Below are 15718 nucleotides of genomic sequence, written 5' to 3' on the forward strand. Positions count from 1 at the left end.
CACCCCCACTTTGGTTGTGAGAAAAGAGAGGCTCCAAGGGTTCAGTGACTTGTCCAAGGGCGCACCGTGCATTGGTGCTAGAGCCGAAACTCAGTCCAGGTCTGACCCGACCTGCTGCGCCCTCTTCACCACCTCCCGGGGCTTTGCCTGTCCTGTGGTCCCAGACCCCAGAACAAGGCCATCTTCCAGCCACCTCACCTTCAGAACACACGGGACTGCACCCAGAGCTCTTTATTGGCCTAGCTGAGGCTCCAGAAGGCAGTGGGGGCGGGGGGGCGGGTAACCTTGTTTCCCTGGGGGCTGCTCCTTGCTTGGAAGCCGTCAGGGCACTTTCCTGGGCAGGGGATTGATGATCCCACTCTCTATGTATTCAAAGACCGTGTGCGGGTCCTGGTCCCCGTTGAGGGTGAGGGCCTGCCAGTAGAACTCCTCCAGCTCCGCGGAATTCCTGTAGAACAGGTCCATTTTGAGCTTGATGTGTTCCTCAGCATCCTTGGGGCTCTGCAGGAGACGGGCTTGGATTTCCATGGTCGGAGGTGGCTTGTACATGAGGTGGTACCTGCGAGAGAGGAGGGGAAGCGGGTGACCCACGGTCTGGCCCAGATGGCAGGGGAGAAGGGGGCTTCTGTCCCGCTGTTGACCGAGGTGGCCAGCATCACCACCACCACCAGACGTTTACTGTGCACCAGCTGTGTGCACACCTTGCCCAGGGGAGAGGGATTCAGATCAATAATAGGGGTACAGCATAAAAAAATATATTAAACGTCAACTCCTTTCTTTCCTTCATCCCCGTCCTTTCTTCTTTCTTCCAAACAACATTTATGAGGCATCTGCTATATGTCCAGCAGGATATCTGCTATTGACAATGCAATGGCCAGCAAGACAGAGGCTGACACTGTGTTTATGGAGCTTACAGTCAGATGGGAGGCATTATAACAACAAATGTGAGCGGACATGACAGGAAGTGCCACAGACAGCCACTGTTGGGAGAGACCCCAGGGGCAGGGCAACAAGAAGGCCAACATACTTGACATGAGTCAGCAAAAGACGTCCCCCAGCAGCAAGGATGTGAGATCAGGCCTATAATTTAGAAAAACCCCGGTATTTCCTTCCTGCCCCTCCCCACTCCACTCCTGAGTCCCTACCAAGAAACGTGGCCTGGTTACCAAGAAACGTGGCCTGGTTACCAAGAAACATGGCCTGGGTACCATACCAAGGAACCTTCTACCTCTCTGTGATTGTGGGGACTTTAAACCACATTTCAACATGAACACAGTGATTGTACTTGGTCAGACTGCAGAATAAAACCCAGAATTTACCCCTTGTAACTGTGGGAAGGCTCACAGGTGAGCTGGTTCCCATGGGGATGTGTTTGTACAGCAACCACCCTGGGACACACTGCAGCGAAAGCAAAGGCCAGTGAGAGGTACAGGTGACACCTACCCAGTGCAGCCATTTCACATGCTGGGTCAGAGGTGTCGCCCGGACAGAAGGGGTGAACATTTCACCAATTTCTGTAGAGCCTTGGACATTAATGTCCTGCTTACTCTTCCAGGCAAAGAGGGTCGACAGACGCTGCCCAGAGGGGCTAGTTGGACGAACCCCCTTTCTAGAGTTTCTGTCACCAGTGTCATCCCGGAGCCATCCCGCCATGGGATCGGTCAGCCAGATGGAGAGAGGAGCCTCCTTGGGGGGACCTGGCCCCTGGAGCCCTCAGATGGCCACCCACTGGGAGCCCGGCACAAACCTTTCTCCCGTGACAGGATCAGTTCTTCTCAGGGTCAGCCGCTCAATGACAGAATCGAATGGCACATTCAGGAAGAACACCCTGCAGGGAAAGAAACAGCCCACGGTCAGCCCACGGTCAGCCCACAGTCAGCTGGAGAGAACCACAGGCCGGATGCTCGTTCCCAAGACCAGGGTGGGCGTCATGCCCCGCACACACGTGGGAGAGCCTAGGGAGCCATCTCTCGGGGGGCCGGGGGACCAAACTCTCGGAGGTCACCAGGGACAGATACAGGTGGGGGCTCCTGCCGTGGAAGCTCTCTGCAGCCCGATTCAGGGTCAGCTCCCAGCCCCCATCACTCTGGGGGGACTCTCTGGGGGCACTGTTCAGGTGAGCTGTGGGGGAGCAATTCCCTGTCCTTCTCTGGAGTCACAGGGACTTGGGTTAGAATCTCAGCTCCACCATGAACCTGCTGTGTGACCTCAGGCATCTAACACAACCTCTCTCAGACTCAGTCTCCTCAACTGTGAAATGGGGCTAATAAGAGATCCCTGGTGATGAAAATTTAATGAGACAGCGTGTGTGACGAGCGTAGTACAGGGTTTGTGCATACTTGGTAACCAAACATGGCAGCTAGTGCCATAATTTAATCACTATCATCCCTGGGTACCCCTCCCGAGAGTCCAGGCTCCCCGACTGCCCAGTGCCCCCTGGAGAGGCAGGGCTGGTTGTGCTCAGCTTCCTCACCGTCTCTCTCACGAAGGAGCCCAGACCCAAGGGAGCAGGGCGCTCCAAGGTCAACAGCCCACATCAGCCCAGCGGGAAAGACACGGCCTTGCCTCTGACAACTCAGCACTCAGCCAGGGGTGCTGGGAACACACCTCCTTCACCCCAGTTCAGAGAGCTTCATCCTCCCTGCTCTGGCAATGGAACCCCTTCTTTATATAAAACCTAAGGAGAAATGTTCTCAGTTGGAAGTGATTTTGCCCTGAAAAGACATTTGGCAACATATGGGGACATTTTTGGTTGTCACAACTGGAGCAGAGGCCAGGAATGTTGCTAAACACTCCAGAACGTGTAGGACAGCCCCCACCCCAAAGAATTACCCCCAATGTCAGTAGTGCCGGCGTGGGACAAATGAGACAGGCAAGAGGTGCTGCTGCTCTGGCTGGGAGAGGTGGGCTGGGGGCGAAGGCCCAAGTGTCTGTGGCTCCTGCCCATGGATCTAATCCAGACCCTGTCGTCTAGCATTAAACCATCCTGGTTTGTTTTTTAAAAATAACTTCTGGAATATTCCATTGCTTACTTACTGTTTACTCATTTGTCTTTTAATTAATTCAGACATATGTTGATCGAGTGCCTGCTATGTGCCAGGCACTGTAGCAAGCTCCCGTGTTTACCAGCCCATTGTATGGAACTGAGACATGACATTTAATAGAGTTGACATCATTGACATACATGCAACTTCCATTGGGGACATCAGTGACAAAAAACAGCCCCTGTGCACCCAAAGCCTTGTTCATTTCACTTCCAAGTAAACTCAGGCGAGAAGCACCTCTAGTGTAAGAATAAAAACGCACATAAATGAGATTTCCCACCCTCACTCTTAGGCGGGCAGTCTTTTTAGGATGGAGACTCCGGCTCCTCCAATTCAATGAACAAGAGAGCCCCTCACTGTCATCCTGGGAATTCACCACACATGTCGATCGGGTCCCAAGAGACCAAGCTTTGCTGGGTCCAATGGGACACTGGTCCGGATGGTACCTGGACCAGCCTCTTAGGCCCAGGTGCCACCTGCTAGGGCCAGAGCAACGACTGGCCCCCAGCCAGTGTCCTGACACCCAGCAAGCGCTCAGGAAACACTCGTGGAGGCATAAATAAATGAATAAATCGTACACAGTTCTGGCGTTCTATTTAAACTCTGTGCCTACTGCCTGATTTTTTTCCTTCCAGCCAAAAAACTCAGCTAACTAGTAGACTTGAGAACAATGCTAAATTCCAGGTTGGAAGTGATCTTAGACAGATATCCCTAATTCCCAGCGACCAATTGAATCAGAATCCTCTGGGGAGCCTGTGACTGCAGCATGCTGGTGCCCCAGCCCAGAACTGCTGATTCAGCAGGTATTGGAGGGAGCCCAGTATTCCCCCAGTGCCTGGAATCTGCTGCCTTGGGAACTCTTGGGCCAGGGCTTCTGCAGGCACCCCTGCAGGTCCTGGGACCCCTGGAATTAGATACAAATTGTTGACTCCATGTGTTTCTGGGAAGGGGTGTATCCATGTTTCTCAACAGATTCTCAAAGGATGCCCGTTCTTAAAAATGGTCACGAGTCACAGGTCTGAGTCAAAACCTCGTGTTTTACAGAGGGATGAAGGACGCGGCCACGGCCGACTGCGCGGAGGTGGCAGAGCCGGGCGCCCCAGATGCTGCATGCTGTCCTCACGCTCTGCTTCCTCCTGCTGACAGATGCCTGCTGACTTTCCCGATTCCTCTGGGGAGCCACCCTGACCCCCTCTATCCCTGTGACTCGTTTGGAGTTAACTCACCCCAGGGCTGTAGGGCTGGGCATGAGGGAGGCCCCCATGCTGCCAATCTGAGTGCCGCCGGCTCCTCCTGGCCTCAGGATGTAGGCTGATCCCAGCCAGGCCAAAGAGAGGCTGCCTCACAGCTTGTCAGAGAGAAACGAGCTTCATTTTTGCTGGGGCTGCTAAGCTGATATATGGGAGCCCGGAGTTGCCTGGGGCCTGCATCCAGAGAGAGCCTGCCTGAGAACGAAGCCCACCCCGAGAAGGCAGAGAGGTGGCGAGAGACACTGGGGCACTGGATCAAGCTGTGCCTGAAGCCAACACACCCCTCGATGTTTCCCTGACATGAATACACAAAATTTCTTTTGCTTAAGCTGGTTTGAGCTGGGTTTCCTGCAATTGTTATCCAAAGGACACCTAATACAGCTAGTCTCTCCAGTGCCACTTGCTTCTGGAAAATGTGTGAACTTTAAAAAAATGTGAGTCCCTGACCCAAATGCTCTCTCTCCTTCAAGGCCAGCTTCTTCCGCTGCCGTTCTTCTCTCTCTCTCATTTTGCCCACGCTGTTTGCTGAGGTTTGCCTCTGCCCAGTTGTAAGAAGCCCCTCGCTGGAACCTGATAACAGCTGCAGCCGCCCCTCCACAAAGCAAGCACAATGGTTTCCCCAGCAGCCTGAGGGGCCGGCGAGGAGCTGTGAAAATCCACTCCTTCCCTGCTCACCATTTGTGATAATGATTTCCATTCACAATGTGCCGCAAAATAACAGCCACCAAATAAAACATGCAAGATCGGGGGGCGTCTGAACACGGGGAGCATAGGTGTTTCAACACGCTTTTATCCCTCACACTCCAAACATGCTGGCCCCCCCCTCGCACCCCTAGAACTTGCAAGGCCCAACAGCAACACCAAAACACGGCTGTCACCGCGCCTGACGGCTGACGGCGACGCTCCGGATGCTGACGCCAGTAGAAAGGCAGGCAGTTTGGAAATCCCCAATAATTGACGCCGCTTCATAAACAAACAAGCCCCAATTGAAAGATTTTTAACCCAGCATTTCAAGACCGCTTGTCGTCATTCAAGGGAATGGCTTGTGGAAGGCTGGGAAGATCAGAAGCACAGAGACACCAAACTGGGACTTGAAACTCGTCGCTGGGAAAAGCCTCGCTGGAGAGGAGCAGCACGTCCATGCTGGAAGCTTCTGACTGGCCAGGCTCATGGCGCCACGGTGCCAGAGCCAGGGGCAGGTGGAGCGGGAGCCCAAGCAGGTCTGCGGGGCAACGCTACTCCATGCGTGTCCCCACCTGCCGGTGTTTTGTATTCTGCTACCCATTGACAGTAACACAGCCAGGCAAAGGAGAATGGTGAAGGCAAAGACCACTTAAAGCAGGGCCTGCCGGCCAGAGACCCCATGGTGTGTTTGAGCAAAGCAGGTGCCTGGATTCCCCGAGGGCGGGGGCTACACCAGCTTCTGGGATTGCAGAATCTCAGGCTGGTGGATGCCTCGGGGGGAGGTGGAAGGACCCTGGCAGGCCTTTAATCCCTTGCTACTCAAAGTGGGGTCCCCGGACCAGCAGCATCAGCACCACCTGGGAGCTCCAGCCCCATGGCCCACCCACTGAATTGGAGTCTACATTTTAACAAGACCCACAGTGATTTGTACGCACATCAAGGTTGGAGAGGTGCCACTCTGATCTCGCGGTTCCCAGATTTGTTTGATGTTGAGAATCCTTTGGAGGTCTTGTCTGAATTACAGATTCCGGGCACGCCTCCCAGAGCCACCAAACCAAAACCTCAGGGGAGGGGCTGGGAGGCCAGTATTTGTCAATCAGCAGCTCAGGGGATTCTCTTGCTCAGGCAGGTGTGGGAACCATGGCTCTCTTCTGAGGTCTTACTCTTGGCTGCACCCTGGACCCATTGGAGAAGATTCGAGAATACTAGGCCTGGATCTCACCCCTAGAGAGTCTGCTATCATTGGCCCAAGGTGAGGCTTGGGAATGGAGAGTTTTAAAAGCTCCTCAAGTGACTGTAGTATATAGCCAAGGTTGAGAACCACTGCTCTGATCCAATCTGCTCAGTGTACAAGATGGGGAACCTGAGTTCCAGGGGGTGAGGGCTCACTCTGTCACCCAGGGCATTGGTGTGAGATACCCAGTGACAGCTGGGATCTTGACCCACCCTCATCATGCCCCTCTGGCCATACTGCCTGGGGCTCTGTTTGGGGAGCAAAGGAAGCCTTCCTCCTCAAAGGCCTTGAAGTTCACCCCCTGCCCCAGAGCTACATTCACTGGAAATTGAGGGATGGAATTTTCTCTGGACCCATGGAAAGACTTGGTAAATTGAGAGAGATGACATACTATAACTGACTTTAAATAAATATGGTGTCCAGTCCTCTCCAGAGGCAGGGGCCTGCCCTTGTTAGCCTCCACTGCGTGCAAAACTCTATACAAAGCACCACAGTGTAACCATACTGAGATGCCACTGTACACCCATTGGGATAGCTGTTAGCAAAAAATCAGCAAATAACAAGTGTTGACAAGGATGAGGAGAAAGTGGAACCCCGGCGCACTGCTTGTGGGAATGTAAAATGGTGCGACTGCTGTGGAAAATGGTATAGTAGGTCCTTAAAAAATTAAAAATAGAATTACCGCATGACACAGCTATTCCACTTCTGAGTATATACCCAGAATAAGGGAAATCAGGGACTGCAACAGTTATTTGCACACCCAGGTTAATTTGGCAGCATATTCACAATAGCCAAAAGGTGGACATAACCCAATGTTCATCAATGGATGAGTGGATAAACAAAACGTGTTCTATACACACAAGGACATATTATTCAGCCTTAAAAAGGAATGAAATCTTGACACATGCTACCACATGGATGAATTGTGAAGACATTACACTAAGTGAAATAAGTCAGACACAAAAGGACAAATATTGTATGACTCCACTTATACAAGGTATCTAGAGTGGTCAAATTCACAGAGTCATACAGTAGCACAGTGTGTGCCAGGAGGAAGGGGAAGGAGAAACGGGGAGTTGTTGTTTCATGGGTACAGAGACTCAGTGTGGGATCATGAAAGAAGTTCTGTAGATGGATGGTGGTGATGGTTGCACAACAATGTGAATGTACTTGGTGCCATAAACTGTACACCTAAGAATGGTTAAAATAGTAAATTTTATATTATGTATATTTTACCACAATAAAAAATAAGCACTATGGTGTAGTTAACAGGCATTATGGTGAAGGCAGGGGGAGGAGGTGGTTCTCTGGCCTTGAATAAATTTACAATTTAATGAGGCTCTGAATATACACATGTATACAAAAAATGGATGGACCAAAAAATATGAATCATATGATAGTACTAATTCTACACTAACTATAATGCCAATGCTATACAAACTTTCAGAAAATAGAAGAGGAGAGAATAGAACTTATTTTATTAGGCAGCCTTTCCCTGCTACCAAAGACACTATAAGAAAACTATAGACCAATATCCCTCATGAATATAGATGCAAAAATACTCAATAACATATTAGCAAATTGAATCCAGCAATAAATAAAAAGAATAATACATGACAACTAAGTGGGGTTTAGCCTGGGAATGAAAGTCTGGTTCAACATTTGAAAGTCAATCAATGTAATTTAACATATCATTAAACAAAAGAAGAAAAACTATGTAATAATCTCAGTAGATGCAGGAAAAGCTTTTAAAAAATTTTTACATCAATTCCTGATAAATACTCTAAGCAAACTAAAAATAGAAGGTAACTTCCTCAATTCAATAAAGGATATTTACAAAAAAACTACAGCTAACATTATACTTGGTGTGAAAGACTGACTGCTTTCCCCCTAAGATTGGGTACAAGGCAAGGATGTCCATTCTCACCACTCCTACTCAATATCATACTGGAACTCCTGGATAGTGCAATAAGACAAGAAAAGGAAATAACATGCACACAAATCAAAAGGGAAGAAATAAAACTGTCTCTATTTATGGATGACATGATCATCTAAATAGAAGTCTCAATCTTCAAAGAGGCTACTATAACTAATAAGTAAGTTTAGTGAATTCACAGGATACACAATCAATATAAGAAAAATAAACTGACTTTCAAGATGCTAGCAATAAACAACTTGAAATTGAAATTTAAAAGTACTATTTACAACAATATAAAAATGAAATACTTAGGTGTAAAGCTAACAAAATACACACAAGATCTGTATGCTGAAAACTACAAAACACTGATGAAAGAAATCAAAGAAATAAATGGGTAGCTATACCATGTTCATGGACTCAGAGACTCAATATTATTAAAATGCCAATCCTCACCTAATAGATCTACAGATTCAATGCAACTCCAACCAAAATTCCCACAAAGTTTTTTGAAGATTCTACACAAGTTAATTCTAAAATTTACATGGAGGGTATTTCTGCAATAGAATTAGAATCACTAAAACAATGTTGAAAAAGGAGAAAAAATTCATTTCAAGGCTTACAACAAAGCTACAGTAGTCAAGACAGTATGAGTGTTAGCGAAAGGCTAGACACATAGATTTAAGGAACAGAATAGAGTCCAGAAATAGACTCATACAAATACAGCCAATTACTTTTCAACAAAGGTGCCAACGCAATTCACTGGAGAAAGATGGGTTTTTTTTATACCCAGTGGTGCTGGAACAATTAGATATCCATGTGCAAATAATGATAATAATAATCTTTACCCAAACCTCACACCATACACAAAATTAAAATCAAAATGGATCATAGGGGGCTGGCCCAGTGCCGTAGTGGTTAAGTCCGTGAGCTCTGCTTTGGCAGCCCAGGGTTCACAGGTTTGGATCCCGGGCACAGACCTATGCCCCACTCATTAAGCCATGCTGTGGCAGCATCCCATGTACAAAATAGAGGAAGATGGGCACAGATGTTAGCTCAGGGCCAATCTTCCTCAGCCAAAAAAAAAAAGGGATCATGGGCCTAAATACAAAACCTAAAACTATTAAACTTCTAGAAGAAAATCTTTGTAAGCTTGGGTGAAAGATTTCCTAGATATGACACCAAAATCATGATCCATAAATGAAAAAATTGATAAATTAAATTTCATTAAAAGTCTAACAATTAAAAACTTTGATTCTTCAAAAGACATTAAGAAAACAAAAGATATGCCACAGACTGGGAGAAAATATTTGCAAAACACATATCTGATAAAGGATTTGTACCCAGAATATGTAAAAATGTGAACTACATGCACAACAAATGTCATAGAGGAGGAGGCACAAACAGATCCCTCACTACCGTGTATTTCCAAACTGGATATTCAAATTAGGAAAGTCTGGTTTGGGAAAACAGTTTCCCGAAAAAGGCTCAAACTGCCTCCTCCTTCCCCAGTTCTTTCAAAGCCAGGAGGGCTGTGCTGAGCCCAACGGAAGGCAGTGGTACTGTCTGTGCTTTAAATGAAGACTCGCCTCTGTTGCTCGGAGCCCTTTCTCGGGGCTGGAGCACACACCCAGAGCGCACTCTCAGAGGCAGGCTGCAGCGACTCTCGGGCTCCGGTATAATCAAGGGGTCTTCTCTCAAGGGGAACTTTGCAATGACCACCACTGACGGAGGGAACCAGAGAGAAAGAAGAGCCACCAAGAAAACCGCAAAAGGACACTGTACGTTAACACTTAGAATGGTCTGCTTGCCTTTAACTAAAATGCGTGCCCATGACACATCAGAGAGGTGGTATAACAGAGAAGCTGTTGCCAAATTAGAGCCAAAGCAGGATTGACCCTTTTTTATAGACTTGTCAGGACAGGCCTCTGTCTCATCTAAGGGCAGAGTGAGACAGCATCTGCATCTAGAGACGACTGCATTTGGGGATGGGGCAAGCTGCTAGAGGAAGCTAATCGGAATGAGGGAGGAAACTGAGCTGAGAGTGACAGGAAGAAGGGGACTTTGCAGAGACTGGAGAGAAGGTGCAAGTGAATTATGCATAGACTCTCAAAACATAAAAAATAATAACTGGGTCACCTGTAGAAGTCACACCTCCGAGCACCCTAGGTGAGCTGTCTGAGGACAGGTGCCACCTTGTTCCTGCTGTATCCTTCATCTGGGACATATGGTAAATGCTAGATAAATATCCAGTTAATGGGTGGATGTCGGCACGTGAGGGAACCAACCAGGATGCCATGGGAGGCCTAATTCCATCTCCGGAGAAGCACCATCAGCTCAATGGGATCGGCCTCCTGGTCCTCCTAGCAGGTCCCCGGGCCACAGGTGCAGGCTGCAGATTCCCATCACAGCTGTTGTAAAGACTGTCTGCAGGAGAGCACAATGTTGGAGAGAGTTTGGACACAATGCCTCCCTGGAGTCTGGAAAAGGTAATGGCCAGAATTTTAAAATTTTTACTATGTCTATTTTTCACTCTGACAAGAGTCCAATTTGGAAACTAAAGGCCAAACATCTCAACCTCATTTTAAAACCCCGGGCGTCACGCCTCCTGCCCTCAGATGGCAGCTGCGGTGTTTCTCCACTTCCTGTTCCCCATCCTTAAAAAAAGAAGCTCCCTCTGGCCATTTCTTGTTTAAAACTGTGCATAATTGATAGCAGCAAATCTCCCCTGCCTGTGTCTAAAATCTCTCCAGGGGCCAGAAGAACACTCTCCACGACTGTCGTTAACGGGTAAATTAGCGTGCACTCCTGGCAACTTACCACATGCCATACAAAATGCAGCAGTCTGGTTTAAGGAGAAGGACCCCAGGATCAAATTTCTGCATAATCGGTCTCCATCTTAAAGTCATCTTAAAGTTTCTGCCTCCTTCACCACTGGGAAGAAAGAGAATAATTCCTCGGCACACTGCCACCCAGACACTCCCTAGACAATCAGGAAACGCAAATCGTTGGAAGCCAGAAAGTTCTGCAAACTTTTCCCGAAGAGAAAGGCAAATGAGTGTTAAGGCAAAAATAACAGTAGACAGCAGAAACCTAGCCAGAATTTCAGAAGCAAATCCTTTAGCAGACTTCCCAGTGGACCTAAGAGATCCTGGCCCATCATTGGCATGAGGAAGGGGTAGGGGGATCTGGTAGGGATAGTGGGTATGAGGCAGAACTTTCTGGTAAGGCCTCCCCTGGTGCAAGTCACCCACAAGGATGCACAAGACTTTGGCTTTGGGTCAGGAAACAGTGTCTGTGCTTGAGATGTCATGTCCCTGGGCCCAGGAAGCCAAGCCAACAAGCTGTAAGACCTGTTCTGAGCTCTTGGCAGCTCCTGAGATTTTTTTTTTTTTCCTGAGGAAGATTGGCCCTGAGCTAACATTTGTTGCCAATTTTCCTCTTTTTGCTAAGGAAGATTCGTCCCAAGCTAACATCCGTTGCCAATCTTCCTCTATTTTGTATGTGGGCTGCCATCACAGCATGGCCACTGACGAGTGGTGTAGGTCCAGGCCCAGGAACCAAACCTGGACCACCAAAGAGCAGCATGCCAAACTTAACCACTAGGCCACTGGGGCTGGCCCTTAAGTATCTTAACAGGGGCAGTTTCATGTCCTCAAACCTATTCCCAATGACTGTTCAGACTTTATTATTATTATTTTTTTTAAAAAAGCCTGCTTTTGTGTTCTATTTAATCAGTACAATTTGATCACAATAAATGTGTCCTGTATAGCCCAGGGTAAATTCAAGCATTCAGAATAGAATGCCAATAATACTTTGCTCAGACCACTAGTTTTTTATCCTAACAAAACTCTTGTGCATTTCTATTCAAAATGGGATGGTGTGATCGTTAATTTTATGTGTCAATTTGACAGGACCATGGGGTGCCCAGATTAAATATTTTTGGGTGTGTCTCAGAGGGTGTTTCCGGCTGAGATTAGCATTTGAATGAGTGGACTCAGTAGACTGCCCTTCCCAATGTGGGTGGCTCATCCAATCCACTGAGGGCCTGAATGTGGAGGGAGGGAGGGTTCATTCCCTTCCTGTTGTCCTCCCTTCCTGCCAGCCAGCTTGAGCTGCGACATTGGTCTTCTCCTCTCCTTGGGCTGGAATTACACCACTGGCTTTCCTGGGTCTCCAGCTTGCTGACAGCAGATGGTGGGACTTCTCAGCCTCCATAGTCTCGTGAGCCAGTTCCTCTTAACCAATCAATCAATCAATCAATCTTTCTATCCTATTGGTTCTATTTCTCTGAAGAATGTTAACTAATACAGATGGAGGGGTCAGGAACTTTTCCCTTGGGGGACCCTCTTGTTTGAGGTGAAGATAGTTTCTAAAGGAAGTGATCCAGAGACACATTATTACAACAAATAAATCATGACACACAAATATGTTCATGATATATCATTAATTGGAAAAAATCAGGTTATAAATCAGGCAGTATTGTTTGATCCCATTTAAAAACTGTATAGAAAAGAAAAGACTGAATGTTAAAAATAATGGATGGGGGCCGGCCCCATGGCTTAGCGGTTAAGTGTGCGCACTCTGCTACTGGCGGCCCAGGTTCGGATCCCAGGCGCGCACCGACGCACTGCCGCTTCTCCGGCCATGCTGAGGCCCTGTCCCACATACAGCAACTAGAAGGATGTGCAACTATGACGTACAACTATCTACTGGTGGGCTTTGAGGGGAAAAAAAGGAGGAGGATTAGGCAATGGATGTTAGCTCAGAGCCGGTCTTCCTCAGCAAAAAGAGGAGGATTAGCATGGATGTTAGCTCAGGGCTGATCTTCTTCACACACACAAAAAAAATAGTGGATGATCCTTATTTTCTCTTTTTAGCTCCACTTTATTTTAAAAACGTTTTATAATATATTATACGACTGTGTAAGGAGACACAGACCAGAGTTTTCCTTTTTTTTTCAAGCCAATTTCTATTAACATGGGAATCAGAGAGAAAAAAAAATGTTGTGTGCATTATCTGAAACAGGCCCAGGCTCCGAGGGGAGGCAGGGCAGGGGCAGTAGACAGAAGCGGAGTTAGAAAGTAGAGGCAGAAGAACGGGGCCTTTGCAGAGGTGGGGTAACACACACTCTTATTTGGTCCTCACATAGTGGTTTGTGGTAAACCAGCTTTTCAGGGGCAGGGTGGGTGGGGAGAGGGTCCCTGATTTGTATCATCTGCCAATTTCCCTGGTGTAAATACTCCCAACAGCTGATTTCAAGCTGCCAACGTGATGTCACTGAATGTGGAGTTTGGGAGATGTGCGCAGTCGGATCTCAAGGGCTGGTGCAAGCCCTTCTAGCACACTCTGCCACAGCAGCCCTTGACACAGGGAAGGGACTCCTGTTCCCATTTTATGGATATGGGGCTGGTCTCAGACAGCCACTGTATCAAGGCCTTGTGTTTTAGGCCAGGCACCATAAATGTGCTGTCCTATTGAATCCTCACAACACCCGTACGAAGCAGACAGAGCCCAGACGTTATATGGCTAATAAGTGGCAGAGACTTGAACCTAGGACTATCTGCTTCCTTAACTGTGCCTTTAACCACCTGCTGTACCGTTTGTCTCCATCACACAGATCATCTTGGACTAAATAACCGTGTCTGGTGGGCTGAGTTCTTTGCTTTAAGCTATTTTCAGATGTGCAAGACACGGAACAGACATTTTGGGGGAGGTGGGATGGAAGGAGAGTGATGTGTTCTCAGAACACACAGAATGAGCAGGCCCGCAGGAAGGAAGTCACAATGTGTGGGACTCGGCCCGGGGCCTGCTCCTCCTCTGCATTCAGAGACAAAGGACAGAGACCTGTATGCTGCTGGCCCAATCAAGTCCCAGAGCTGGAAGCATCCCACCCCCTTGGGCACCCCACGCCTCCCCTGCATGGGGAGCCAGGCATGGGACCCCACCTAGGCCTTGGAAAATACTGCTCATGAGTGGTGGTCTTCACCCTCAGGGCGGCACTTGAAACCAACACCTTTGGTTAATTAGCTGCTAGGCTGGAGGGGTGGGGGAGGGCTGACAGACCGTGGTGTCCAGTGGGAACACTTCTTTGAGGTGGCATCTGGTGTGATTGTCCTACTCTCAGAAGACTGTGGGTCTGGAGGCCCCAGCCTGAGGGTCCTCACTCTCATCTGCCTGTCCCCAAGGCTCCTAGCACCTGGTAGTCCCATGCTTCTCCTGCCACGGGGGTGGGACTGCCCTTTCCCCTCATTTTCTGGATGTCACGGGCTCAGTGAACCACCCACCACAAGACCGGCCAGTCTGTGCCCGGTCATGGCGCCATCTATACCAGTGGCTCTCAGCCTGGAGGTACAGGGCACAGCAGCACACTTTAAAAATTCTGGCTAGGGTCTTTTCCTGGCCCCAGGCAGGCCCTGTGTCCAAAGTCTCCCCACGTGGCCCTCATCCCCACATCTCTCGTGCCCATGCACACTCAGCAAGTCAGCCATCAGTACAAGGCACTCACCTTGGTGGAGCCACAATGACCCTAAGGGGCCACTGGGCATCCAGACTCATCGCTCCCTTTTCCCTTGGTCACCCTTTAGCTCCGTGTCTGTGCCTGAGGGGGCCTGCTTCACTACCCAGCTGGTCTTCTCCTGTATGAGAAGTTCCTGCATGTTCCAGGAAACTCACCATCATTCTTGGTGGCCAAAGCCAACTACACCTTCTACCTCGTACTCAGAGCACCTGTAGCTACACCAATGACTGCTTGGCTTAGGGTCCCCTCTGACAGTGGGAACCTTGATCAATACTGATCAACACTGAGGTACGCCCGTGTGGACACCAGTTCAGACCCAGTGGTCGGCAGCAGTCCCAAAAGAACATCTGAGCTGGCGAACATTTTTTCAGTGCCTTGTGGTGTGGCCAACACTGAGATGCTCCATCGGATCCCCTTTCATGACAGAATTTGTGGCTCAGCTGTAAGGAGTGTGGTCAGCTGATAGCCTCCCACCATAAGTATCTTCAGGGACTTGAACCCTATATTGCTGTTTTTAAACATCTTTACGGAGATATAATTCACCCCTTCAAAGTGTACAATTCAATGATTTTTAGTATATTTTGAGAGTTGTGCAACCACCAACACAATCTAAGTTTAGGACATTTTCATCACCCCAAAGGATACCCTCTACCTATGAGCAGTCCCTCCCCATATCCCATCCCCTAGCAACCACTAATGTACCTTCTGTCTCTATGGATTTGCCTATTCTGGATATTTCATATAAATGGAATCACATGATATGTAGCCCTCCAAGTCTCTACTTAGGAGAACAAGAAAAAAAAGGAGTACATCACAAGGTTATTTTAAGGATTAAACATGAAGGTGCTTAATGCATAACGATAACACAGAATATCCACACGGGCCCACATGCCAGGCATCTTTCATTAGCCTAATGTTTTCAAGGTCCATCCACTTTGTAGTGTGGGAGATCAAAATTAGCAACCCTGAAATATATCTCTTTACCTTGATTATTTTCTCTGACAGACATTTGACCTCCCCCAAACTGCCTAAAGAATTTAACATAGAAGACCTGTTTCAGGAAGGAGCCAA

General features: G+C 48.3%; 1 protein-coding gene across 6 annotated transcripts in view; it reads right to left on the reverse strand.

Annotated features, from left to right (window-relative positions):
• Positions 1-230: 230 nt before the first annotated feature.
• Positions 231-15718, reverse strand: part of AK8 (adenylate kinase 8) — a 124529-nt gene continuing 109041 nt past the window's right edge. For all 6 annotated transcript variants that reach the window (XM_058524379.1, XM_058524381.1, XM_058524378.1 and 3 more), the window contains 2 exons: positions 1748-1828; positions 231-559 (listed from right to left, as the gene is read on the reverse strand). In XM_058524379.1, coding sequence (XP_058380362.1) covers positions 322-559; positions 1748-1828 — 319 coding nt within the window. In that variant the 3' untranslated portion in view covers positions 231-321. The remainder of the gene's footprint in view (positions 560-1747; positions 1829-15718) is intronic.

Source organism: Diceros bicornis, chromosome 28, assembly GCF_020826845.1.
Source record: "Diceros bicornis minor isolate mBicDic1 chromosome 28, mDicBic1.mat.cur, whole genome shotgun sequence".
In the NCBI taxonomy this organism is placed as follows: domain Eukaryota; kingdom Metazoa; phylum Chordata; class Mammalia; order Perissodactyla; family Rhinocerotidae; genus Diceros; species Diceros bicornis.